The 27193-nt window shown below is 54.7% G+C and overlaps 1 protein-coding gene across 1 annotated transcript in view; it reads left to right on the top strand.

Annotated features, from left to right (window-relative positions):
• The first annotated feature begins 3568 nt into the window (after positions 1-3568).
• The window catches only part of LOC114203871 (voltage-dependent N-type calcium channel subunit alpha-1B-like), a 35601-nt gene continuing 11976 nt past the window's right edge, over positions 3569-27193 (top strand). Inside the window, exons 1-13 of the mRNA XM_088026243.1 lie at positions 3569-3636; positions 4105-4167; positions 4954-5155; positions 5437-5601; positions 5918-6028; positions 6446-6529; positions 16079-16195; positions 16596-16661; positions 18017-18108; positions 20337-20481; positions 21602-21714; positions 23416-23512; positions 26477-26585. Of these exons, the coding sequence (XP_087882369.1) occupies positions 3569-3636; positions 4105-4167; positions 4954-5155; positions 5437-5601; positions 5918-6028; positions 6446-6529; positions 16079-16195; positions 16596-16661; positions 18017-18108; positions 20337-20481; positions 21602-21714; positions 23416-23512; positions 26477-26585 (1432 nt within the window). The remainder of the gene's footprint in view (positions 3637-4104; positions 4168-4953; positions 5156-5436; positions 5602-5917; positions 6029-6445; positions 6530-16078; positions 16196-16595; positions 16662-18016; positions 18109-20336; positions 20482-21601; positions 21715-23415; positions 23513-26476; positions 26586-27193) is intronic.

Genomic DNA, 27193 nt, shown 5'->3' with positions numbered 1-27193 from the left:
GTGCTTTCGGAAGTGCCAAATGGTGCATTTTGCTTTGTGGTGTCAGGCTGAGTCCTCTGGTATTGCTCAGGTGGCCCAAATCCCTGGGGCATGGAGCCAGGGACCTAGGGAGAGACCTCTGAAGCCAAGCGAGGGTTAGGGTTAAGGCCCAGGTACACGGCACTCCTGGGCTGCGGGAATGATGGCGGGCTTGGGATGGGCGGTTTGTCTTGGAGGTGGGGGTCAGGTTGAGTGTCAGGCTCAGGGTTTGCCGCCAGGGGGCGAAGAAAGTGTAGTTTTGCTGGGATGGGCATTCAGAGTTCTCCTGCTTTGAATGCTTTCCGGAGATCCCAGTGGTGTGGTTTCCTTCCAGGTGGCAGCCTGAGGCCCTTGATACTGCTCGTGTGTCCCGAATCCTTTGTGCTTTGGAGCCAGGCCCTGGAGACAGACCGCTCAGAAGCCAACCTAGGGTGAGCCTTAGGACTGAGGGGCATGACAGGCCTGATGTGTCGGCGCTGCGATGAGCTTCCCTGGGTCTGAGTTGAGGCCGTGGGTCGGGGGGAGTGTGAGGCTCAGGGATTGTGGCATGGGCACGTTGAACTTGGGTTTTGTTGGGATGGACCAGCACAGATCTCCTGTTCTGAATGCTTACTGGAGTTCCCAATGGCACGTTTTCTGTGTTAGTGGCAGGCTGAGTCCTCTGGTAATGGTCAGGTGTCCCAAATCCCTAGGGCTTTGGAGTCAAGCCCCTGGGGACAGACCCTCAGAGGCCTCTAGGGTGACGCTAGGGCCTAGGGGCACGGCAGGGATGACATGTAAGCACTGGAACCTGCTCTGGGGGGTTTGTCTTGAGGCCGTGGGTCAGGTTGCGTCAGGCTCAGGGTGGGCCGCCAGAGGGCGCCAAATTTGTGCGTTGGTTGGGATGGGCATTCAGAGTTGTGTTCTGAACGCTCTCCGGAGTTGCAAGTAGTGTGTTTGAATTCTTTTTGGCAAGCTGAGTCCTCTGGTGTTGCTCAGTTATTGCCATCCCTGGGGCTTTGGAGCCAGGCTTCTGGATCCAGAAACTTAGAAGCCAACCTAGGGATAGTCTTAGGGCCTAGGGTCATTGGAGCACTGATGTGGCCAGGCTGGGGCAAGCTTTGGGGGGCGGGGGATCTGAGTGGGGGGCGTGGGTCAGGGTGAATGTCAGTCTCAGGGTTTGTGGGCAGGGGACTGTTGAATGTGGCATTTCGCTGGGTTGTGCACCCAGAGTTCTCCTACTCGGAAAGCTTTGCCCCAAGTTCCCAATGGTGCGGTTTCCTCCTGGGAGACAGGCTGAATCCTCTGGTATTGCTCAGGTGCCCCTGATCCCTGTGGCTTTAGAGCCAGGCCTCTGGGGTCAGAGACCTCAGAAGCCTGCGAGGGATAGGGTTAGGACTTAGGGGCACGGCAGGCCCCAAGTGCCAGCACTGTGGCCTCCTTCCCCCGGGGTTTGTCTTGAGGGCGTGGGTTAGGTTGAGAGTCAGGCTCAGAGTTTGCCGCTAGAGGGAGCAAAATTTGTGCCTTCCTTGGGATGAGCATTCAGAGTTCTCCTGCTCTGAATGCTTTCCCGAGTACCAAATGGCGCATTTTCCTTCTGGGTGGCAGCCTGAGTCGCTCGATATTGCTCCGGTGTCCCGAATCTGTGGGGCTTTGGAGCCAGGTTCTGGGGACTGACCCCTCACGAGCCAACCGAGGGTGAGTCTTAGCACATAGGGGCATGGGAGACCTGACCTGCCAGCGCTGCATCGAGGTTCCCGGGGGTTAGGGTTGAAGGCGTGGGTCAGCGTGAGTGTCTTGCGTCAGCGTGAGTGTCTTGCTCTTTTCGGCTGGGGGACCGCTGAAAGGGTGGGTGCGCTGGGATGGGCATGCCGCATTCTCCTGCTGTGAATCCTTTCCGGAGTTCCAAACGGGGGGTTTACTCACTGGGTGGCAAGCTCAGTCCTGTGGTCTTGCTCTGGAGCGAGCCCTAGGGAACAAAGCACTCAGGAGCCAATCTAGGCTTGGGGTTAGGGGCTAGGGGCCACGGCATGCAGAGTTCTCCTGCTCCCAGTGCTTTCAGAAGTGCCAAATGGCGCATTTTGTTTGTGGTGCCAGGCTGAGTCCTCTGGTATTGCTCAGGTGGCCCAAATCCCTGGGGCATGGAGCCAGGGTCCTAGGGAGAGAGCTCTCCGAAGCCAAGTGAGGGTTAGGGTTAGGGCCCAGGTGCACGGCACTCCTGGTCTGCGGGTATGTGGCGAGCTTGGGATGGGCGTTTTTTCTTGAGGGCGGGGGTCAGGTTGAGTGTCAGGCTCATGGTTTGCCGCCAGGGGGCGCAGAAAGTGTAGATTTGGGGGGATGGGCATTCAAGTTCTCCTTCTCTGAATGCTTTCCAGATTTCCCGGTGGTGCGGTTTCCTTCCAGGTGGCAGCCTGAGTCCCTTGATACTGCTCTGGTGTCCCGAATCCTTGGGGCTTTGGAGCCAGGCCCTGGCCAGCTTTGGGTTAGGCTTAGGGCTTAGGGGCATGACAGGCCTGATGTGCTGGCGCTGTGATGACCTTCCCAGGGTCAGAGTTGAGGCTGTGGGTTAGGTTGAGTGTCAGGCTCAGGGTTGGCTGCCAGAGGGCGCCAAATTTGTGAATTGGCTGCGATGGTCATTCAGAGTTGTATTCTGAAAGCTCTCTGGAGTTGCAAGTAGTGTTTTTGAATTCTTTTTGGCAAGCCGAGTCCTCTGGTGTTGCTCAGTTATTGCCATCCCTGGGGCTTTGGAGCCAGGCTTCTGGGGACAGAAGCTAAGAAACCAACCTAGGGATAGGCTTACGGCCTAGGGTCGTTTCAGCCCTCATCTGCCCACGCTGGGGCAAGCTTTGGGGGGTGGGGGATCTGAGTGGGGGGCGTGGGTCAGGGTGAGAGTGAAGCTCAGGGTTTGCGGGCAGGGGGCTGTTGAAAGTGGCATTTCACTGGCACGGGCACGCAGAGTTCTACTCAGAAACCTTTGCCGCAGGTTCCCAATGGTGCGGTTTGCTTCTGGGAGACAGGCTGAATCCTCTGGTATTACTCAGGTGCCCCTGATCCCTGTGGCTTTAGAGCCAGGCCTCTGGGGTCAGAGCCCTCAGAAGCCCGCGAGGGATAGGGTTAGGGCCTAGGGGCACGGCAGGCCCGATGCACCAGCACTGTGGCCTGCTTCCCCGGGGTTTGTCTTGAGGGCCTGGGTGAGGTTGAATGTCAGGCTCAGGGTTTGCCGCTAGAGGGCGCAAAATTTGTGCATTCCTTGGGATGGGCATTCAGAGTCCTCCTGCTCTGATTGCTTTCAGGAGAGCAAATGGTGCGTTTACTTTCTGGGTGCCAGCCTGAGTCCCTCGATACTGCTCGTGTGTCCCGAATCTTTGGGGATCTGTAGCCAGGTTCTGGGGACTGACCCCTCAGAAGCCAACCTAGGCTGAGTGTTAGGACATAGGGACACGGGAGGCCTGATGTGCCAGCGCTGCGTTCAGGTTCCTGGCGGTGAGGGTCAAGGGCGTGGGTCAGCGTGAGTGTCTTGCTCTTCTTTTCGGCCAGGGGACCGCTGAAAGTGTGGGTTCGCTGGATGGGCATGCCGCGTTCTCCTGCTGTGAATCCTTTCCAGAGTTCCAAATGGCGGGCTTTCTTTCTGGGTGGAAGGTGAGTCCTCTGGTATTGCTCTGGAGCGACCCCCTAGGAACAAAGCACTCAAGAGCCAATCTAGGGTTGGGGTTAGGGCCTAGGGGTTAGAGCGTAGTGGTTAAGGCAGAGGGGTTATGGTGTAGGGCCTAGGGTTAAGGTTAGGGTTAGGGCCTAGGGTAGGGCCAGGGTTAGGGTTAGGGCCTAGGGTTAGGGCGTAGGGTTAGGGGTTAGGGGTAAGGGTACGGGTTAGGGTATGGGTTAGGGTACAGGTACGGGTTAGGGTATGGGTTAAGGTTAGAGTATGGGTTAGGGGCTAGGGGTAGGGGTTAGGGTTAGGGTACAGGTTAGGGTATGGGTTAGGGTTAGGGTACGGGTTAGGGTTAGGGCACGGGTTAGGGTACGGGTTAGGGTATGGGTTAGGGTTAGGGTACGGGTTAGGGTTAGGGCACGGGTTAGGGTACGGGTTAGGGTTAGGGTATGGTTTAGGGTACGGGTGCTCTGGGTTCTGCTGACACTGTTCAGAGTGTCCACAGGAGAAGGGTGGCCCATGTGAGTGCTCACTGGCTCGTTGTAGCAGATCACGCTAAAGCAGAGGGGCAGCTTGGGCAGGGAGTCTCAAACTCTGCCTCCGTTTGTGTTCTAGTCTTCCAGCAAATACACCATAGGCTCTTGCACCCACCAGGTAAGACATGGCTCTGCCTTCTAGGAGCGGGCAACCTGGAAAGTGGACGAGATTAAGACAAAGTACACAGCATAGTGATCTCCTGAAAATCATTGTTGAGTGGCTGAAGGCCAGAGGGAGGATGGGTCTATTTGGTGTCTCCCTGTGCTACCCTTCTGGCCTCAGTTAAGGGTAGACAGAGGGATGTATGTATTCAGTGCCACATTAGATGACTGGGGACTTCCTTTGGGCCTGGGAGGACCACCGCTCAGAAGGTAGGATCAGTGCTGTGCCAGGAGCCCAGGGCTTTCTAAAGGCAGGTGAAGCTGGGTATGAACTGGTGAGCTGGGCATGAGCAGGTGTGAGCCAGGAGTAAGCAGGGCAGGGCAGAACTCCTGGGCCTCCACCTGTCCTGGGGTTAGGACCTCCGGTCCCTGGAGACCTCCCCTTGATGGCCCTCCAACAGCCCTGAGAACAAGCCCTATAGGGAGGGTAGTCTACCTCAGGAGACTGCGGTCCTGGGGAGCGGCCTGGGGCCCGCAGTGTTGAGCATCCCCTTCCTCTTACCATCTCTGGGCTCAGATATGCAAGCCTCACCTGTGATACAGGTCTTGACTTTCCCATGGCTCTTTCCTCAGGGTTCCCCCGACACTTGGGGTTTGCCTTTGGTGCAGGGTCCTGAAACACTCTGTGGCCGCCACCTATGAGGAGCAGGGCCCAAGCCCTGGGTACCGCATGGAGCTGTCCATCTTCTATGTGGTCTACTTCATGGTCTTCCCCTTCTTCTTCGTCAACATCTTTGTGGCCTTGATCATCATCACCTTCCAGGAGCAGGGGGACAAGGTGATGTCTGAGTGCAGCCTGGAGAAGAAGGAGGTGGGTGGCTCCCTCTTCTGCCCCATGTGCATGTGTGCATTGGATGCTCTGCTGGGCTCCCCTGATGGGCAGCATAGGTGGAACCACTGGACTTCCCTTCCGCATGGGACTCGCTCATCACCGCATAGCTGGTGGCCAGCACAGGGGCAGGGAGAGACCGAGTGTGGCTGGTCAGGGCTGCCTGCGAGGATGGAAGAGACAGGTGTGGGGTGCAGTGGGTGCTGCAGTGTGGGTTCCCCCCAACCCCACCATGTTCTCAGTGCTCCTTTGTCCCCGGGCAGAGGGCTTGCATTGACTTCGCCATCAGCACCAAGCCCCTGATGCGGTACATGCCCCAGGACAAGCAGTCATTCCAGTACAAGGCATGGACATTTGTGGTCTCGCCTCCCTTCGAGTACTTCATCATGGCCATGATCGCCCTCAACACAGTGGTGCTAATGATGAAGGTATGTTGGCCCAGCACGGGGGACAGTGGGTGCCAGCTGAGGTGAGAGAGAGAGAGAGAGAGAGAGAGAGAGAGAGAGAGAGCCATAGTTGCAGCTGATCACGTCCTGGTCAGCATGGGATGCCTACAGAAGCCCAGTGCCCTGGGTTCTCTGTGGGCTGAGATGGTGAGAGTGTCCTGGGAGGAAACGGGGAGAGCAGGGACAGGTATCCCTACCCTGGGCAGGCGTGCAGTTCTCTCTGCTCTGGCAGGAGGTCAAGGCTGGGGTGTCTTGGGGCAGCCGAACCTGTAGCCAATGGCACTTATTCCCCGTGCAGTTCTGTGACGCACCATATGAATATGAGCTAATGTTGAAATGCCTGAACATTGTGTTCACATCCATGTTCTCCATGGAATGCGTGCTGAAGATCATCGCTTTTGGGGTGCTGGTAGGTGCCTTGGCTCCCTCTTGGCCTTTTGGTGGTCTGCATTCTGGCTCCCTCTCTGTAGGGGGGATCTTCAGGGACTTGTAGCTTAGAGCTGGGAATTCCCCAAGCCCCCAGAGCAAATGTGACATTGCGGGGGCTCCTGAGGAAGGGGCTGCTCCAATACCCTGAGCTGCCCGAGCTCTGCCCCGAGCCCAGTTCCTGGAGACAGGCGGGGCCAGCCTCCTCCTCTTTGGACACACAGCTCTCAGTTCTGCACCTGCCCAGACCCACAGGTGTTTGCTTACCCAGCTGTGGTTTCCCCCCTCGGTGGCCCATCTGTCCCTTTGCTCCTTTCTTGATTAGGGGTACTTCCTGCAACTCCTTGCCTGGCAGAACCCTTACCAGCCTCTAGCAGTAACTGCTCTTTTTTGTCTCCAGAACTATTTCAGAGATGCCCGGAATGTCTTTGACTTTGTCACTGTGTTGGGAAGTATTACTGATATTTTAGTAACAGAGATTGCGGTAAGTAGTGTTTCCTGTCCTTCCTGCAGGGCCCCAGAATGGTTTCCTTCTAGGCAGTGCTCCTCAGTGCGCCTCCAGGTCCTGAGTGTTAGCCCCTTCTCTCTTGCCAGAGTTCCCCAGGAGCCCCTGGAAAGAAGGAGGCTCCTCTCCAGAGGTGCAGTTGGGGATTGTGTATTGTCTTGGGAAATGCTTTCTCTTGATAAGAAAGTGGTTTCCAAAAGGTCTTCTAGGCTGGTGGTCTGAGAGTCACCTGGGAGCTTCGTTGTAACTGACCAGGAAGACAAGAATCTTTTAAATCTGTGTGTGTCTGACAAATCTAACAACTTGGCACCAAAGTACATGAACTAAAACCAACAAGAATTTCGAATATTTTAGAATATTAGGTTTGTTTTACGTGTGTGTGTATGTAAATAAAATGAGATACTCATTCATATCAAACATACACAGATTATATGTAAAAACTGACCAAGTGCTAAAATATGAAATTGTCTCGACAAATTTCAAGGAATCTGAATCATAAAGCAATATTCTTTGAGTACAATGCATTATGTCAGCATTAAATGGCAAAAAATCTCATCTCAGTCCTAAGGTGACTTCTCCAGGAGCAGACACTTAGGGTGGGGTTCTTGTACAAGTCATTTCTTAGGAAGCACTCCCGGGCAAGACCATGAGAGGGAAGTTTGGGGAAATGGACAGCTAAGAGAAGGGGGATCAGAAATGGATCTGGAGCCAAGTGCCGGGGTGCGTCTGGGTCATCCCCGACGGGGGCTTGGAGACAGGGTGGTCACCCCTCAGAGCTGCAGAGCTCATGCTCTGTACGGATTAGTCCACCGCTAAGGGCTGCACCTGGGGGCTGCAGTTGTCAAATACCTCCAGCCCTTCTGAGTGCACCCCACGTGCAGGCAAAGCAGGCTCTGGCACCACTGGGGAGGAAGGAATATCAGACTCCTTGGTAACAGGACCGCACTGGAGTGCACGAGTGTCTGCTGTTACCCTGGCCCCACTCAGCTCTGCCCACGTCTCACACTGGGTTCACTTCCCTCGTTCTTCAGGATGATGCTGGTCACGATGTGTGGGAGAAGAGGGTTGGTAACCAGCTAGAACTAGTCTGGGTTAGGTTGATGTTCATTAACTTATTCTTCCTAACCCCTTTTGGGGTCCCCTGACTGGTGGCCAGCCTTCTGCTGCTCTAGTTGCTGGGCGGGATGAGGCAGCCCACACTGTCACCCTATGAAGCCCAAGTCCCTGCTTGTCACACCCTTGTGTGGTTCTGGCTGCCATAGTAGTCCAGTTGTAATTAAGACTGGTCATAGAGCACTAGAAAGGCCCTAGTGAACCCCCTGATTTCCAGATAGACTTCTTCCTACCCTATGTAATGGTAGCTCTGCCCTTCTCCATTCCCAGCATCCAGTACCCTGGCCAGCCTGGACACTCTCCTCTGCCTGCTGATCTTACGGCATGAGGAGCACAAGTGACAGGGGCCCACCATGACTTTGGTGTTCCACAGTGGAAGCCTTCCCTACCCCTTGAGCCAGGACCTCTAGATTTGCCAAACCTAAACTTATGGAGATGATAACAAAGTCTGACCTGGGTTGCTAGAGGATAGTGAGAGGGGCCACCCCTACTTCCACCACTTGCTTTCTGGATCTGTGTGACAGTTGGACACCCAGTACCATCTCTTGTTTGTCAGTTCATCCTGAAGGACAATATCCCAACCCTGTGAGGTACATCACCAAGCCAGCATTTAATCTGTGTCTTTAAGAGGCTTTTTCAGTGTTTTATGAGGTTTGCACCTCCTGAATGATGTTGAATATTATATGCCTGTGGATCCCGAGTCACCTGTTCCTTTTGTACCTGCTTCTGCTTGCTCATTTTAGAGTCGATGTTATGTGGAATCCAATATAGGTAAATCCCTGGTACTGGTGTGGGCCAGGGTATTCCATGGGCAAAGACAAACCCACACCCAGAGTATGAGTGATCCCAGTAGAGACACATCACTGCCATTTCCAGGTGAAAGGATTCTCATGGAAGCAAATTACCACCAAGTGGCTGGCTGACAGCCTAAAGCATGGTGCATTGTAGAGGCCTCGTGGACTTCTCATAGTGGGCTGGGTGTTTAGTAGTGGTCATGGCTGGATCAGCCCAGCCATGGGCTCAGGCACGGCCTTCATCTCAGCCATCATGGTCACTCCATTCATGGATCTACTATGTGAACACTGGGGCTGGTGAGAATAGAGGCTGGCTGTCATCTGTTGGGTAAACCATCTCAAGGCCTGGTTTTTAGTGCCCCTACAGCTGTGGATGCTCTGTGGTGGACACTGATGTGTAATACAAGGACCTGCATGTCGCATCCATTCCCTAGGCCCATCTGGATGCCTTTCCCCAACCTTTGTTCCCTCCGGAGCCCTGGCCAAGCTTTAGCTCTTGCCTAAGGTCCTGTCATCCATACCACAGGATTGGATTGGTGATGGAGAACTTCTTTCTCCATCCGCGCCATGGCTGCTCAGGTTCACCAGCTAGAACTCTGCCTCACCACTGTCTTCCAGCTCGTCTCTGTGTGGGGTTCTAGTGACACCAACGTATTGAGCCAGCCGCTTCATGTAACAGGCTTGAGTTTTTCCTCCTGGCTTTAGTGATCATCCCATGATATGCTGGGGTAGGAGTGAGTTAAGGAAGACAGGTGCAGCAAAGGTGCAAGGCCTGGGGCACTGGGCCACCTGCCATGAGACTGTGCCCTCTATTTTGAGTGAGGTAGGAAGAGGAGTGACGTGATCTGGCTTTTCAGACCAAACCTCTGGCTGAGAATAGAGTGCAGGGCACAGGCAGAAGCAGCTAGGCAAGTTAGGGCTTAGTTGGGTTATCCCAGAAACAGACCCCAAGACAGGAGTTCAATGCAAGTCATTGATTTGGGAGGTGATCCCTGGAATACTAGGGGGACAAGGAAGTGGGCCAGGGAGGGGGGCAGCCAGTACATGGTCCTATGAAGCCAGGTACCGCTATGGGTCCTCACTGGGAGCCCTGAGCCCCCATTATCCCAGCAAGGGGCGGGGTGACGGGGGTATTTTTCAGCAAGTGCTGTTAGCTACTACTTGAAGGCTGCTGGGGAGAGGGGGCCAGAGAATGTTAATTCTCATGTCCTGGCCTGGGAAAATTCTCAGGAAAAAAAGATGTGGATGCTGACAATTGAGTATTGGGCCTGTGAGGATGGGAGTGCCACCGAATGCCACAGCAGGGAGCCCGGCAGAGGGTCTAAGGTGAGAGACCGTCATTCTGGATGTATTTTCCAGTAGAGCTGCAGATGGACCACATGTCTCTGTGAAAGTTGAGCAAGAATGGCGTGAAAGTTGAGCAAGAATGTCATCAAAGTCTGAGCACTTGGGAACGTGGATTATCATTAATTGAAATGGGAAAGACTGTGGGTGGAACAGGTTTGTTGTGGACTGTTTGTACATGTGGACTGGATGCAGTTTGTACATGTTAGATTTGAGTTGCCTGTTGGCCTCCCTGAAGGAATCATCCAACAGGCCGTTGGACAGATGGGCCTGGAGTTTGGAGAAGAGATTCATGCCAGTGTCATAGGATTGGGAACCATGAGCATATGAGATGATATCAGATCCATGAGACTGAATGAGATCAATAAAGGAGAGAAAAGAATGAGCTACTGAGTTCTATGATGCACCAACATTTAGTGACAAAGGCGTGGCCGGAGGGCAGAGAGGTTTTCCAAACCATTAGCAAAGGTTAGTGTGCAGAATGTGCAAGGCTCTTCTGTGAATCATTAAGAAAAACAAAAGCAACCGAATGGAAAAATGAACTGAAGGCATAATTGGGCATTTGACTAAAAGAATAAGAAACAGAAATGACCAATTAACATAGGAAAAGCTGCTTACCCTTATTTGTAATTAAAGAAATGTAAAGTGAAATGACATTGAGATGCCATTTCACACCCTCCGGTTTGTCAAACGTCAAACAGGAGTTCCAGGCATGCCAATGGTTAGCAAGTGGGACAGCCAGAACCTCCATGATACTGCTGGGGGTGTTCGTTGGACAACATTTTCAGAAGTGTGGCAGTCCCTAGAAAGCTGGACATATGCATGCCTGCAGCGACATAAACACATAAGCCAGAGGGTGTCTGGGCAGGTGACCTGGAGACACTTTCACACAGAGGGTCGTGGCTACCTTGTTCACAGTAGCAGCGGAACACACTGATTGTTAGGGGATGTGAACGTAGTGAAGGGCCGCACGCACTGGAGGGTGGTGGTCTCCACATCAAGAAGGATGCTTTTCAGAAGCAGAGTTTGCTTGCTGTCAGCACAAGTTTGCCCAAGTCCACGAAGGCTTCATACGGTAGCGTCCCATTAAAAAGGCTAAGAAAAGTCAAGTATAACGCATTTTAAGAGTTTGTCATAAGACAGTAAAGAAAAGCAATTATTAACAAGAATTAAGGGTAGCTACTACATCTGGGGAGGAGAAAGGGAGACAGGACGGGCTTCAAAAGTAATGGTAACATTCTGTTTTCTTTAAGCTGGGCGATGAATATATGGACATTTTATGATTTTTCTTTGAAAATGTGCATCCGTACACATATACATATTCTTTTGTGTATGTGGTATGTTTAATGGTTTTAAAAAATTAGTAATCCAAATAATGCGGGGAAAGTTCTGAGCTGCCATTTTCACACAAAAACCAAGGATGTTCTGTCACACCAAACATTGGCATTGTGGCATTGCCCAAGTGCTTCTCATCCAGAAATAGTTCGTACCAGTGTGGTTTCTGGGAGGAGCAAGCTGGCTGCTGATCCTTACAGGCCTCGTCCTTGGACACAGGCATCTTTGTTCCCTGGATAAAGGGATCCAGACAGTGCGCTCCTGTCTGCAAGGGCACAGCTCTGGGGGTTTCCTCATGTGTGTGCCTCCTCGCCCAAGAGGGCGGACTGATGAGCAGGCATCAAGGGTGGGGGTGGCCAGACATGCAGAGAGCACGACGCCCAGCTGTCTTGCAGGGAAACCTCCACCTCCAGAGAGGCCCGCACGCAAGGCAGAGACCTTCTGTGGCGCAGGTGGCTGGAGCAGCCCAGTGTCTGTCCCTCAGCTGTTGGACACGCAGGGCCAAGGGGGCTTGTGGTTGTATCAGACCTTGCCTCAAATAAGCCCTCCATGGCCGCTGCCATCGGCCCCCGATGCCTAGCAGGGCCGGTGGGAGGGCTGAGGAGCCGCTTGGCTTGGAAGCTCTGCTGTGCCCTGGCCGCTGGTGCTCTCGGAGCTCAGTCCTTCACCCAGTCCTGCTGAGAGGGGAAAAGATGAAAGGAAGTCGTCATGTGGATTAGTGGTGTCTTTATTTTTGTTCATTTGTAGTCACTTCAGATGTTACTTTGTGATGTACTTTTTTTTCCTTAGGCAAAAAGATGAGTGTCAGTTCCCACCACCAACTTAATCAAAATAGAGTAATAGTCTTAACGAGGGTCACGTAGAGATAGCATTCCCAAGCAAGCATAAAACTGACATTGATTTCTTTGCCTGGAAATAAAAAAATAAGTATGAGTCATCTTTGGATTTGCATTACAAACAGGAATGCAAATGAATGCCACCCTGTCTGCATAACCTACAGATTTCAAAAATATGTTTTGATTTAATGCATTTTAAGCCAAATAGGCAAAGTTTACTAAAATCCTCAAATTTTCCAGTGAGGTATTCAAAGTTTGAGTTTTTGCTTGTGTTGATGACTCATTTTCTCTTTTGTTTTCTGTTTTTGTTCTTGATTTACCTTAAGCTACATGCTGACTCACGCCATCCAAACAACAGACAACGCGAAAACCATGTCTCCGTCTGTATGTTGCGCACCTGCTGCTCAAACATCCCAATTTGTAAATAATATGCAAATATCCATCCATGAAAACGTCACATATAGGAAACGGTTGGTTTCATGACTTTCAACAGTTCTTAAAACTCCTTGCTTTGCTTGCTCTCCTCCTGTTCTTCCTTCCATTTCCTGTGACCCCTCACCACTGCCTTCCTGAGGGGTGTGGTCAGAGTCTGGCAGTACACCCATCCCCTCTGGCCTCTTCTTCTTGGCTCCTGGGGTCCAGCAGGGGCTTCTGAAGGCCCTCCCAGGAGCCACTGGATTCAGGAGCGGGCCTTGGGTCTAGAGAGGAGGTGTAGGGTCTTCTGAGTGAAGCTGCTAAGTGCCCAGTGTTTCTTGTCGGGATCGGGCTCAGAATTGGGGAGATTTTTGTAGGACATGAGTTTGGACCTGATCCTACAGAGTCCATGGTTTCTCTTGCACCATCTCCCTTCTGCTCCCTTCCCCACCATACCAACATACAAGGCTGGTTCTCCTTGGTGGCCTCTGATGATGTCTCCTGTAACATTCCACCTGGACATGCCCTTGCATAGGGAACCCTCTCTGGGTCTCAGGGCTGGAGGGGATTGGAGATTTTGTCTTCATGATTCAAAAAGGGGTGGTGTAAGGCCTGATGGAGTGGGCAGAGTGTCTGCCCCCAGAGACAGTGAAGCTCAGGGCTCTTGCGCCCAGGCATCATTGATCCACTTGTGCACCCTTGCTCAGTGAGCTCGTGTGGAGTGCAGGTAGCATGAACTGGGGATTCCTTCCAGGCCTTCAGGGATGTTTGCAAGGAGAGCAAAGATTCCAGGAGCAGATTAAACTGAAGCTGTGACTGGAAATTCACATAAAGTAGCAAATATTTGAGATTCCTGTTACAAAACGAACATTAATGATAAAGTGTTTCACAAGTGGAGCAGAAGATCTTGAGTTGTGAGAAAATGCCATTTGACCCTGCAGAAATTTTTGACTCACTCAGGCCTTTTCGTGGCCATTTCCCGTCCACTTGGGAAGAGCACCCCCCACCCCCGTGCCCTTCCTCATCCTCCAGAGCACACATCATCACCTGACATGCTGCGCATGTTGGGGTGTACAGAGCTTTGCTTTTCTTCATCATTGTCCCATGAGAACAAAGCTGATTAGGAGAGCAGTTTGTTGCAGCATAGACTGTGGCCCCCAGCAGATGTGCACAGGTCACTTTTCTTGACCCTGACTGGAAACAGTGATGTACTTGGATGCAGGAGATGCCGATCCGGGTCTGAGGCCTGTTGATCCCCTTTGTGGGGGCCATGTTTCACAATGCCCGGCGTACCTTTAAATCCCTTAAATCTCAGACTCCTCACTGTCTGGGCACAATGTCCTAATGTCTCCATCTTGTGGATGAGGAAGCAAGGGGCTCAAAGGAGCCAGGGACCAGTGTACCCTCAAGGTGAATCAGCTACCACATTGAGAGGTGCGATGATGCATCTTTGGGGTGCTCTAGACCTGTCCTGATGCAGAGGCAGATGGCAATAAGGAAGGGCCTGGCTTTGAAGTAGTGGGGGAAGTAGTAGGTGCTCTCTGGTGTGACAGAAACCACGGACTCTGGGAGGATGGGGCAAGCTATGTCCATCTCCGAGGGGTTGGCCGAGGCCAGAGGCGACTGTGCATAGCCGTGGGAGGCTGCCGTGTGCTTGCTGCCCCCTGCTCTCCTGCATGCGCTCGCATGGCGTTGCCTGGCAGCTCCCGCCCTGGGCACAGCCACGGAGTGCTCTGGCTGCCACACTGTGCTCGGAGTATCTGTGGCTGCTGTCGCCATCTATCCTCATGGCTCTCTAGGGCTGGCTGTCTGTTGCCACCCCCACCCCTCTCCCGAATGCCCACTGGAGCCCCGAGAAAAGACATCTGGGAGGAGGGTTGAGAACTTGAGTCTCAATAAAACGTAGCAGGTGACTTGCTGAGCTTTGCGTTCATGCACCATGTGGATGGACAGTGCCTTCCCCTGCCTTGTCTTCCGTCCCTTCTTTCTCACCCAGAGCCTCGATTTTCCCCAATATCTCCAGGAAATCTTCTCGTCTGTGCCAGTGGCCTGAGAAGAGCGCTTTGGGCTGGGCAAATGATAACTGTGTTATCACAGTCTTGGCCCCTCCAGACCCAAGTGAGCAGGTGCTTTAGAGGCCGGGCCCTTGGAAGCTCCCTCCCGTTCCTCTGCTTTATTGTCTTGTACAAAGGATTTCCCAGCACTGTAGACAAAGTCTCCCTTCCATCTCTGTGCCCATCCTCCCGAGGTGACTGGCTCATTTGAGAACCTGGGGCCCACGGGGCAGGGGTGGATGTCTCTTGGCCATCCTGTACCACTGAGATTCTCTTTCCCCAGCACAAGCAGGTGAGGGAGCTCTAGGCAAACTGTGTGCCCTCCAGGGTCACACCTCAAGGTCCACTCCTGCCTTCTTGCTGATCTGGACCACAGTCAGCACCTCCTTGTGACTACCAGACCTCCCACCCCATGGCTCCAACATCTAGCCCTCCAGCAGAGACAGTCTAGTCTCCAGCCACCCGGGTGGGAACTGAAGAGGCAGACAAGGGCTGGGTTGGGGCCACTGTCCTTAGAAGTAAGAGTGAAACCTGCCTCTCCACCAAAGGCCTCAGCCCAGCCTAGAGCAGATGGGCAGCCCTGGAGGGAGGGCGGCCAGCTCTCCCCAGGCTCCCCATGCCTCCTGCACGTGCTCTCCTACTGCTGCTCTCATTCAACACGTCGTGTTCTTTTCTCTTCATCTGACCACTGAATCTGGTGATACAATGTGTCTAGGCCTGAGCTGCTTGCATATGTTAAAACACCAAAGTGGCAGGAAGCTGCTGTCAGGCTGCGTGCGGGCACCTGGTCTCCAAGCAGACAGAGGGTGGGAGACTGCCCAGGCCCCAAGCACCCCCACGTCATGGACACCGTCCAGAGCCGTGCTCCCTGAAAGGGATGTGCCAATAACTCAAGGCGCCCCTGGGCCAGGGTGGAAGCCTCCCTCCCAGGTAATCTGTGGAGTCCAGAGTTTATTGCTTCTTTTTGTGCTTGATTTTGAACCTCTTGGATGAGGGAGCAGTGCTAGATACCCTGGGAACTCTGGAGTTGAGACCATTTGCGGATTTCATAAGTGGCTTCCGTGGTGTGGGCCGCAGGATCATCAACACTTACCTTTCCTATGGTGACTTGTCTGCAGGCACCAGGAGCAGCCCCAGAAGAGATGTTTGCCCCTCTGCCAGGTCCCAGGCAGCAGGGGCTTTGCTAGCCGTATGGAGAAGCGAAGGGCCCTTCAGAGGCTCTAGGTGAAGAAGCAGCCCTGCCCGGCACTTGGACGGCTTGGCTGTGTCTTGCAAGAGGCTGTCAGTGTTAGAGGCCCATCCACAGTTGGTCTCCTGGCTCCACCTGGCAGCAAGGAGCTGCTTCTGAGAATTTTTCTCTCTCTCCCTCCCTGTTGGGTGCAGGGGAGCCTAAAGCGGAGGGGTTTCTTTGATTTGCTGCATGAGAAGTGATTTGCAATGACAAGCTTTACTTTTGGAAGGTTTTCTGGTGGCCGATTGCTGCTTATACCGTAGAGCAGTGACGTTTTGTTTGATCTCTCTTTGTATCCACTTTTCTTCAGGACCATAGCACGCCAGGGAGAGGTAGATGGGGAGCAGCACCTGCAGTTGCAGGAGGCTGGTCTCCGCAGGTTAGAGAACAGCCTCTCTTCCCTACAGAACAATTTCATCAACCTCAGCTTTCTCCGCCCCTTCCGTGCTGCCTGGCTCATCAAGCTGCTGCGCCGAGGCTACACCATCCGCATCCTGCTGTGGACCTTCGTCCAGTCCTTCAAGGTGAAGCCCAGGCACGGCCCTCGTGCCCTGACCCTCCCCTGTGTGATGCACAGTGCTGTGGCCACCAGCTCCTCCTTGCCACCAGAGCAGACCCTCCTCGTGGAGGCTCCTTGTTGGCACCCGTTATCCTATTGTAGTTTACAAAGACATTTTAAGTGATCCAGAGAGCATCTTGGTAATGCTCACTGACTCTGAGGTGGGTTCTATGACTGATTATAGACGAAGGAACTGAGGCGGTCTCTTGGTGGAGGGGCTTCATGGTCAGTGGGGGTGGATTTGTGGTCGCTGGGGTCTGGGTGACCCCAATGACCCGGCCACCGTCCACTCTGCAGACGAGACCCAAGCAAGGTAGCTGGGCAGCCCTCCCTGGAGCTGCCCTGTCCTCTGTATGTCTCCACAGGCCCTGCCCTACGTGTGTCTGCTCGTCGCCATGCTGTTCTTCATCTGCGCCATCATCGGCATGCAAGTGGGTGCGCCTGATGGGACAGGGAGCAGAAGGGGCCCCTGTGCCCTGGGGCAGAAGGGCACTGATCATGGTCATCAAATGGTATCAATGACAGATTGGCACTTGGGGAACATTTCTATGTTTGAAGCACTTTATGAACTTAATTCTCAGAAAGGCTGTTCTACCGATAAGGACACGGAGGCTGGGCACCGCAGGTTTGGGCCTGTCACCCAGAGTCCACTAGTGAGGTGTAGCTCCACCATCTGTGGGAAAATGCTCTGCTGTGCTCCTGAGTGGAGCCCCATTGGGCTGTTAGGGTGTTGATGAGCATGTTTGATTGGGTGCCGGGCCCCCATGGTGGTGGAGCTTTTGAGCACATCTGCCTGGTGCTGAGTGGCCTGCAAAGCACCAGCTGGTCATTCTGTTAGTCCAGAGAGTTGACCTGTTCCTTTACAGGAAGTTATATATTACAGAAGAAAAAAGTCAACAGGATCACAGCAGATCACTGTACTGTCAAGTTCAGCTTGGATAAGTTAGATTGCCTTTATTTTGCCAAAGAACCTTTTGTCAGCTACTTAGAAAAACATTTAAAAGAAAAGCAGTGTTCCAGTTTTAAATCTTTGGCATCTGGCCACTTTTCAACAGTAGGATGGGAGATGGATCCAAATGTTAAATTATAGTGGGAGAAGCCTTTGTCTTAAAGGTTAGCTGAAAACTGATTTTTAAACTCTACTTCAGGGATTGAAAACGTTCCCTTCCTTTAAAATTTGCTGAGATCTGATGCTATTTAAAAATATATATATATTTGTGCCTGCTTTGGTTTGGGAATTTATAAGACCAGAAGGGTCACTGATCTTTGTTTTTGGTGAATATGTGATAGTTCATAAATTTTTCAGCCAGATTCCAGATTTTAAGCCAAGTACAGTTACTGACTTGTTTGCATTCCTAACCCTAAAAATAAATCAATTAAAATGGATAAAAAGCCCATTGTGATATTTGCACAGAAATTTAGAAAGAAACTTTCAAGTTGACCTCATAGCTATTATCAATAAAATTACTGCTTCGGAGTCATTGATGACGGGGTGAAATTTCAAATGCTTCCTGTCTTATATATAGCGCAGCCCATGTAAACTTAGCTCCGGGTGGCATTTTTACTTGGCATGCGGACTTGCAGGTGTAGAGATGCGGAGCTGGGGGGGGCGGGGCAGTGACGTGTTTGGCTGGAAGTGCTAGCCCCTCCAGCCCCTGTGCAGTGGTGGTGGCTAAGGGCAGCGTCCTGTGCCCTGTGGGTCCTCACGTGCACACATCCTCTTCTGCCTGGCCACAGCTCCTGAGGACCCAACAGTACCAGCCTGCAGCCTTCTTTCTCATTTCAGGTTTTTGGAAATATTGCCCTGGATGATGACACCAGCATCAACCGGCACAACAACTTCAGGACGTTTTTGCAAGCCTTGATGCTGTTGTTCAGGTGTGTTGTTTGGGGAGTCAGCGCAGGCTCAGAGGCTCCTCTGTTCAGGAGGGACAGGGCGTGTGCCGACCCAGAGGGCCACCCCCTCCGACCCCAGCTAGTGCTGGCTTCCCTCAGTGGGCCTTCCCAGCTTCTTCTCCCCTCTTCCTCCTTCCTTCCCTAAGGGTTCCTGGGCCTCAGGACAGATGGAAGGGAAGTCCATGAGGGAGGTCAACCTGAGAGCCCCAGGTGAGGCTGGCCTTGACCACCTCAGCTCAGATCCCTGGGGGTGGCCAGAAGGCCTCTGGTGAAGCTGCAGCCAAGGGTCTGGGAGGACAGAAGGTGTCCAGCAGGGCCTTTTTCAGTGTGCTGGCCATAGGCTTTGCATCTGCTCACCTTGTTGACTGCAGGATCTGTGGGATCAGGGCCAGGGGCGGGGGCAGGGCAGGGGGACACAGAGTGTGCTACTCAGGGACCCAAGGAACTCAACTGGCCAGAGTGAGTGCCTCCACCTGCCCCGTGGCTCACACCACTGCAATCCCCTAGGCTCCAGGCTCCAAGGCAGTCAGAGTAGCTTGTTTCTGGCTCAGGTGCCTCCCTGTGTGCTCAACAGGGCTGCATGTCAGCTTTTGTTCCGAGACGTGACACACTCTCTGTGGCCCATCCTGGTTTGGGGGCTGTGGGGAGGGGGTGAATGTGTCTCACCGCCTCCAGGGTCCCCTTCATTAAGGCAAGCCCACCACATGACCCTGGGAGGGAAGAAAGGAGCTCTTCGTAGGGACTTGTGGAGGAACGATGCTGACATAAAACCCTGCCTGGGGCTCCTTCTTGAGGTGCCCACACGCGTGTTTGTTCATGCAGATGCACCAGGATGCTGTAAGGCCTGTGCTGGGAGATGCCCAGCACGGTTAATCCCAGGCAGATGCATTCCAGGGCCCGTGGAGGTTCTTATTTTTCTGGAGGGAGATCAGACCGATCTGCTTAGCTAAGCTGCCTGGAGAGAGTTGTCTGACTCTTGTTTTTTTAATCAGACGGACAAGTATCCTTAGGCCTACACTTTCTCCAAATGACATCATTTCTCTGGACTTTAGCTATCACGTTCATTTCATCTCTTCATTTATTAATGTCCTGCCTTGTGCTACAAGAGTTGAGGCAGGCCTATGAAACCAGCCTTAGTTTTAAGTCTTTGTTCTCAAAGATCTCTTTTCCTCCCTGGTCTCTGTATCACGTATGAGCACCAGTATCAGTCAGGCCTGCTATTGGACAGCTGCCCTGCAGGAAAAGCCCCCTACTCCTAGCCATTGTTAATGGGAAGTGGGCTCCACTTGTGCCGAGAGCTGACCATGCAGGCACACCCAGTGTCGGGGGGAGGCAGGCCTCTGGTCTGCCTGCAAGTCTAGTGCACATCTGGCCCTCATGCTGGCCGCACACCCAGGGACAAAAGTCCATGAAGAAAGCTCCTCCAGGGTGGCTACTCAGGCTGGTGGGGCCGTTCTTGGTGTGTTTAGGAAACAGCAGAAGCTGGTGTGGCTGGAATGGACTGAGCAGAGACCACGGGGAAAGAGCAGGCTGCGAGTTTCACAGAGCTGTGGGCAGTTGTGTGAATGTTGGCTTTTGCAGTAAGTGAGGGGTCATTGAGAGGAAAAGTGACCTGATCTCACCTGTGTGTAGTGGACCCACTTGGTTGTTGGGTGGGACAGAGCAGGAAGATCCGTGAGGAAGCTATTGCGGCAGCTCAGGGGAGGTGGTTGTTGCTTAGCCCAGGGTGCTGAGAAGTGGTAAGAGTCTAGCTGGTTTTTGAAGGTAGATGAGCTGATGAAGCTGGTGAGAAGGAATGGAGGCAGGGATGCCTGCAGTATATTTGGCCTAAGAAACGGAATGGTGCCCCCATTTCTTGAATCAGGGAAGGCTGGGATGGCACATGCTGGGTGAGGGAGGCCAGGAAGGGCTGTGTTGGCTTTGAGGTGCCAGAGGTCCATGAAGGGGCGCTCACCACAGTGCTGACTTTTGGTGCAGTGTCTTGTTGTCAGTAACTAGTTCTTTCCGAGTTAATGATCAGTTTGAAAACCTAATGCCAGAGGATTCTTTTTAAGAAGCAGGCATCTCTTACCTAGACCTTACATATGAGTGGGTTCTCTGTGGGAGGGAGCCCAGGGAGGGTATGCACTTGAGCCAGCTCTTCTGAGATTTCTTCTCAGGCTGGCCTGGGCCTTCCTTTGTGGGTCTCATGGCTCTGCCCTTCTTCTCAGGGGTGCCACTGGGGAGGCCTGGCATGAGATCATGCTGTTTTGTCTCAACAACCAGGCCTGTGATGAGCACACCAATGCCAGTGAGTGTGGGAGCGACTTTGCCTACTTCTACTTCATCTCCTTCATCTTCCTTTGCTCCTTTCTGGTAAGTCCTGGTCACTGTGCCCATGTGTCCACCTGTCTCAATCCATCCCAGGCCCCCCCTACGTCTCTCACTGATCCCTGATACTGATTCATGTCACATTACAAGCGGATTCTGTGTTGATGGTCCTGTTTCCCCAGAGACGATGACCTCTAAAGGACCCACTCTGTAATGAGCTCCTGTGGGCCTTGCCTTTCCTTCTCAGAAAGGGTTTTAAGTTTCCACGGGACAACTGTCCTTTAGTCTTTAGCCTCTGCCATGGTGATGAGTTACAAAGAAGCAGCACTCCAGCTGGTGTGCCTGGGGCAGATGAGCCTCAGGAAACGGGTCGTTGGGGTGGTAAGTGGACTAGGTCCAAGTCAGCAGACACCTCTGGGAAACTTTGAGCAGGGGCATGACACAATCTGGTTGATACTTTAAAACCTTGCTCTGGCCTCTGGTCAGGAGAGGCTGAAGAGTGGTCAGGAGGTGGCTGGAGGTGACAGTGCCTAGAGAAGGGTGGGGATGAAGGGGGTTGAGCTGCACTTTAAAGACAGAGCCAACATGACTGATGAGTAAGCACACGCATGAGAGAAAAAGAGAAAGAAAGCCGCACCTGCTGTTTGCTGGGGTGCTGGAGAAACAGGCGCTCGTTCATGGAATTCGATGGTGGAAGAGAGAAGATGAGCCAGAGAACAGGCTGTGAATTGGGTTGGGTGATTATTGGGGCTGGGGGCTTCACCATGCTTCTAGACCCTTCGTCATGATCCTTTAGGTCCAGTGAGGTAGCAAGCACCTTGGGTGAGGCCAAAGTGGGGCTTCCTCTTTCTTCCCTCTTTTCCAGAAGTAATTTGGAGCTGACTGGATAGGAAAGAGAAACGTCAGTGTTGGACAGGGTGCCCACCCTGGGACTAGGGGGTCCTTAGCCAGGCCAGCAGACTCCAGGAGATGCAGGAGGTAGAGACGGTCAGGAGAGCCAGGCGTGGGGTCTCCGGAACTCAGGGAGCGAGAGCAGGGGCTGCCAGAGAGGGTGGGCGAACAAGACCCGGGGGGAGGCGGACCAGTGGTTCCAGTGTGTGCACAGTGGGGACTTGAGACAGGGGCCAGCACTGGTTCTGTATGGTGTGCCTCCTGCCCGCGTCAGGCTCTGGAAATGGTCTTGGGATTGCCCTGCCTCCCGGGGCTTTCTGAGCCCCAGGATTCCCTGCAGGGAGCTGCCTGTCCAGCGGCCCGGCTCCTCTTCCTGTCGCAGGCTGGGTGGGCGGGCGGGACGGGCTCATCGTGCCTTGGTTGCCATAACCTGTGACATTTCCTTTCCACTTGCCGGGTTCATTGTAAGGATAAGTACAGTTTGTTGCGTTGTATTGCGCCACCCGTCGGCTTAGGGAAGAACTGCCCTCGTAGGTTGGCCTACAAGGTTTGCAACTCAGAGCCTCCATGGGACATACCCTTCCCTGCCCGAAATGCAAACACAGCGCACACTCCCTGCCTGGTTTGGGAATGAGGACACCTCACCTCTCTTTCCTCCTGCCCTGCCCCGCCCCGCACTCCAACCTCCTGGACGCTCTGGTGCCCCATCTGATCTCCCGACCCCTCCCGCTGGCTGGGGAGAGGCCGCCTTCTGAGGCGGTGCACACGAAGCTTGCTGGCTGGGCCTGGAGGGCAGGGGTCGGCTGCTGGGTGGGAGCTGGGGGCCAGGCCCTGCCTGTGCCCGAGGAAGCAGCTGTCTTTCCCGGCTTTGCCTCCAGGCTCTGCAGGGTGGGCTAATGGTCAGACAGGCTGGAGGCCAAGGGCCCCAGAGGAGGAGCGCATGGGCACAAGCAGGCCAGGAGGAGCGGCCCCTCCCAGTCTGAAGAGCCTGACAACCGAGGGGCTTCTGGTCCCCGAGGGAGGCGAGGGCAGAGGCAGTGGAGGCCCAAAGACGGGCCCTCCTGCTTCACCTCTGGATCGATCCACTCAGCCAAGGCTGGGAACCCTGAGAGGAGGGCCAGGCCCTGGGGCAGCTGTGCCTGCCAGGAAAAAGCTGTTGCCTTTCTCTCCTGGGTGGCCTGAACCCGACCTCGTCTCTGGGACCCCAAGCAGGTCCCATAGGCAGGTGTCCCCAGGGGTGGAGGTGAGGCTGCAGGCCTGGTGGCCTGTCTACCTCGGAAGACACAGTCATCGGCCCCCAGACACCTCCCTGGATCCGCAGCCTTGTCCCGTGTGTTGGGGCCAGCCCTGCCCCTGGTGTGGACAGGAGGGTGCAAGAGTGGCTCCAAGCCACACCCCACCCCAGCTGCCCACCACGCCCCTGCCCCCTCCACCCGCCCCCCCCATCTCCCATTTCCTGCCCAGCCCTGACTCCCAGCAGCAGCCCCGCCCTGGGCGGCCTAGGGTGTCTCTGGGCTTGGAGCAGGACTCACCGGTCAAGTTTGTCTCTAGAGCCTCGGGGCTCCCCCAGCTCTAGTTTTCTGGCTTGTTGTAGAGTTTTCTCCACTTCTTTAGCCTCTAGGCTAACTTGGAAGCAAATTGAGCGTGACGGAAAGCTATGTTTCTGCCGTGGTTCTCGGGCCGGCCTCATCAGTCACGTAATTCTGTCTGCCGGCTCTCCCGGCATGGTGAAGCAGCTCTTCTGATTTGGCATTATCTGTGGTTTCTAAAAGTGTAAAATCAGAAGTTGACAACCCAAAGCCGCCCCGATGCAGCCCTTCCTCATCCCTCCATGTTCATTAGCTCAGATGTCACCCCTGCCCGCTGCCCTGCGTGGGGCTGGAGTGTGGAGGTGAGGCTGGGAGGGGCAAGGAGGGGATCGGGTCAAGCAGAGAAGTCCCTCATTTTACGTATTTTGACTTTTGGCGTGTAATCGGACACTGGTTAACTGGATCTGTTTTCTTGTCTGCTTCCTCCCCCCACCCCCTCCCGCCGCACCCCTTCCTGTGGACCCCACCCTGCCTCTGCCTCCCTGGGCCGGGTGTCCAGTGGGCGCATCAGTTACAATGACATGTTTGAGATGCTGAAACACATGTCCCCACCCCTGGGGCTGGGGGAGAAATGCCGTGCCCGAGTTGCATACAAGGTAGACCCCGACCCTGCACCCCGAGGCTGGCTGTGCTGGGGCTGGTCTCCCGTCTCCTCTCGGGGCTTGTCCGTCTGTCTGCCGCTCTGCTGTCTCACTGTTTCTTCCTTTTCTCTGCTCCAACCATGTCCTCTACCTTTCCAGACAGAGGGACACAGATACCATGATGGTGTCTGCACCCGCCCCTTGTGCCCGCAGGTCTGCCCCCTTGAGAGCCCCTGAGAGGCTCAGGAAGACGGAGCCAGAGCCCTCCACCTGCCTTTTTTCCTTTCCTTCTCTTTCCCGGAAATTAGGGGACAGGCCACCTTTCAGACAGAAGCTGTTTTTGTTCCGGGCTCAGGACCGCACTCAGCTTCTCTGTCCCATAAGCACCTGATGAGGGTGGAGGTATCCAGCCCTTTGGGTCTGAGCCTGGGGTAATAGGGGCCTGCAGGGCCTCTGGCACTTCTGAGGAACCCCCACTCAGCTCCGCACATGCAGAACTTCCCCAGGTCTGGGCTGCTGTCAGCCTGGGGAGGCAGCATCCCCAGGGCTTTGTAAGTTCCACAGCGGGAAGGAGGCGCTGTGGCATTAAGAAGGAAAGGATGCCAGGGAGAGGCATTCTGCTGTCATTCCTGGGGCTTCAGAGACTGCTGCAGGGTAAGGACAGGTAGTCCCACGCCCCCTCCCTCCATAGCTGAGGAGCCCAGGAGGCTGAGCGGCAAGGAGGTGGTAAACTGAAGGACATCTCCAGGCCTCCCTCCTTGGGGGGCGGGCAGGTCACATGACCCAGCCCCAAGCCTGCTCCCACCTGCCCCATGTGCCCTTTGGTGTGTCGGCACCTCCCATCCCTCCAGCACCACCCCCCACCCGTCGCCCCACACCGAGAGCCCTGCTGCAGCTCCCATTGCTCCCAGAAAACAGAGCCAGCCCGAGTCGTGCGGCTCCACCAGCATGTGTCTGCAGCCTCTCTGCCACCGTCTTCTCTCTGAGCGAGCTGCCCAGCAGAGCTTTCCTCTCTCTGGTTCTGTCCGCGCTGTCTGTCTCTGTGCTCTCAGTCTGGGCCTGCCTCTGTCACCTGGCTCAGCACAGCCTTTGGAAGCTAAGTGGCTCCTTCAGGCCATCGGCAGATGCCTCTGCTGTCCTCCTCAGCCCTCCCCTGCCTGGCATGCATGTTGCACCTACCTGAGGCCTGCATGCAAGACTGTAGCTTTGTTCCCAAGGAGGAGAGTTCTGTCCACACTGATACCTGGGGCCAGGCTGGGCATGCAGGGCTCTGATGGGCTAGCCTTTAGGGCCCCTCCCCAGCTGTGCTGGCCAGTTCCAAGGTTCTGGTCATGAATAGACCAGGGGAGGCCTCAGGGTGGGTAGGAATGGATGGGCTTGGGGAGCTGGGGAGGGTCCAAGAGATGCTCAGGGTGCTATGACCAGGAGGTCCTAGGCCCAGGGCAGAGATGCCTGTCTGTTTACCCTGGCCTTGTCCTTCTGCCACTTCCAGAGATCCCTGCCCTTCTAGGGCCTGGACAGGCAGAGGAGAGCCTCTGGTGAAGGTGCCCTGGACAGAGCTCTCTTCTCTTGGAAATCACCTGCTTGCTCCTCCTTCAGGCTGGTACCCAACTCCCTGACTTCCCTGGAGAGGAATCCCTCTGCCTCTCCTCCTGCCATCAGTGCTGGTCTACAGGGATCCTGGTGTGCATCACAAAGGTGATGTGTGAGGTCCTGGGACCACGATTCGATGTGCCAGGTGGGGCTTTGCCAGCATTCAGGGGGGCAGAGTCTGGGCTCGTGCCTCTAGCCACCCGGTCTCTACTAGGCCGAGGATTGGATTTAGGGCCCAGAGACTGCGGGCAGGGCTGGGGCCCCCCCTAGAGGGGAAGAGAGGCTGCTCTGTCATGGGATGTGGGCTTGGCAGAGGACAGGCACAACCCGGGGAGTGGCCCTGTGCCCCCTTCTCTAGCTCTGTCTTATGGTAGACGACAAGAGAGCGGTGAGAGAAGACAGGTGGGTCACGGTGCCCCTAGGGCTCTACCTGGTCAGCTAGGTGACCTCCCAGGCTGAGACCATGCCAGACACACCAAGGGTACTTTTCTTCCTGGACACCACCTAAGTTCTCAGAGCCTCAGGCTCTGGGCAGCTGCTGGCTATACCCGGAGGTCTGTGGTACAGACACACATCTGTCTCCCGCTCTTCTGTCCTTGAAAAATGAGGAGAGAAAAGGGGCTGTTCACCTGATGCGGAAACAGGGAGCAAAGCAGCAGGGCACTGCTCCCAGTCTGGTCCGAAGTACTTTTACTCCTGTGCAATGGCCCTGAGCCTCTCCCTACCAGCCTCCACGCTGGCCCTGTGCAGTACCATCTGTTCTGGGTCCTTCTGACTGGAAGGTGCTGGTTGCCTCTTCCAGGCCCCCTGGCTGGGTGGTGAGAGGCAGAAGCCTTCCTGGGGTGAAGGGATGCCTCACTGGGAGTGGGAGCTCAGAGCTGTGCTCTTGGCTAACCCGCCCCTTGTCCAGTGCTCCAGGCTGCCGGTGGAGGAGATGACGTTGGGCAGAACTGTAAGGACAGGGGTCTTCCCTCCTGTCTGTGGGCCATCCCAGGGTGCCTCGCCTCTGTTCTGCAGCCCAGATCCCTCCCTCTTCAGCCCAGGCCCCACGCCCCTTATTCCAGCCTTGGGCAGGGGTCCTTCTGGCTAAGCATGTGCCTGTTCTTTCAGAGGGATCCAGGCTTCTGGCTTGGTGCTATGCTACAGTCTTTACCTGGACTTCTATTTTTCCGCAGCTAGGAGAAGGAGGGACTGCTCCAATGGGGGGGTGGTCCAAGGGTGAGTGTGAATGCTGGCAAAACTCCCAGCCACCCAACTTTGCCTGGGCGCCTGCAGAAGCCACCCCCAGGAGGTGAAGCCCAGCCTCTAGGGGCCTCCAGCACCTTGTAGTCCTGTGGTGGAGGGACCCTGGTAGGCCTGGCCCTGACCTGCTCCCCTTGTCTCTAGCTCCTGGTTCGCATGAACATGCCCATCTCCAATGAGGACATGACCGTCCACTTCACGTCCACGCTGATGGCCCTCATTCGGACTGCACTGGAGATCGAGCTGGCTCCAGGTGAGCAAGGCAGCATCTGGGGAGGGCACCAAGCCAGGACCGGGCGGTCCTCAGTCCAGAGCCACCCCCAGGTGGGTGTGCAGGGAAGGGGGGTGAGGAGGCTTGTCTGGAGACGACCAAGGACAGCTGCTCATGGCGCCTCTGTTGGGCACTGACCTCATCCCCTGATAACCGCCCTGCCTTTGAGCCTTGTAATGATCCCATTTTCATGTGCGGGAGCTGAGGTGCAGGTTAAATGACCTGTCCAGGTTACCCAGAGCATGTGACGGCAGAGCATAGGTTCACATGAGGTAGCACCCTTCCAGGGTGCAGCGTCTGTGTGCCTTCTGTCCACTCCCCGTAGTGACCCCGGGCCCTGTCAGGTCCTCTCCTCAGCTAACTGATAGGACTGCATAGCCTGTGCCAAATCTAGGAGAGAATAAACCTCCAGTGTATCCTTTCCACCTTCACCCTCCTGTGAAAATTAGAAAAATTAGAGCCACCAGAGGGGATCTGCACTGTCTCTGCCCCCACACCACCCTCCTGGCCGCACTCGAGCCCTTGAGCTCAGCCATTTCGTTTGTAGCGGATGAGTCAAGGCCAGTCCCGTACCCTGCCCCCCTTGCCCT

This window comes from Eumetopias jubatus, unplaced genomic scaffold (assembly GCF_037043125.1).
Source record: "Eumetopias jubatus isolate StellerSeaLion01/CBP00866 unplaced genomic scaffold, mEumJub1_p1.0 scaffold_9, whole genome shotgun sequence".
Lineage (NCBI taxonomy): Eukaryota > Metazoa > Chordata > Mammalia > Carnivora > Otariidae > Eumetopias > Eumetopias jubatus.
This window is presented reverse-complemented; position numbering and strand designations above follow the sequence as displayed.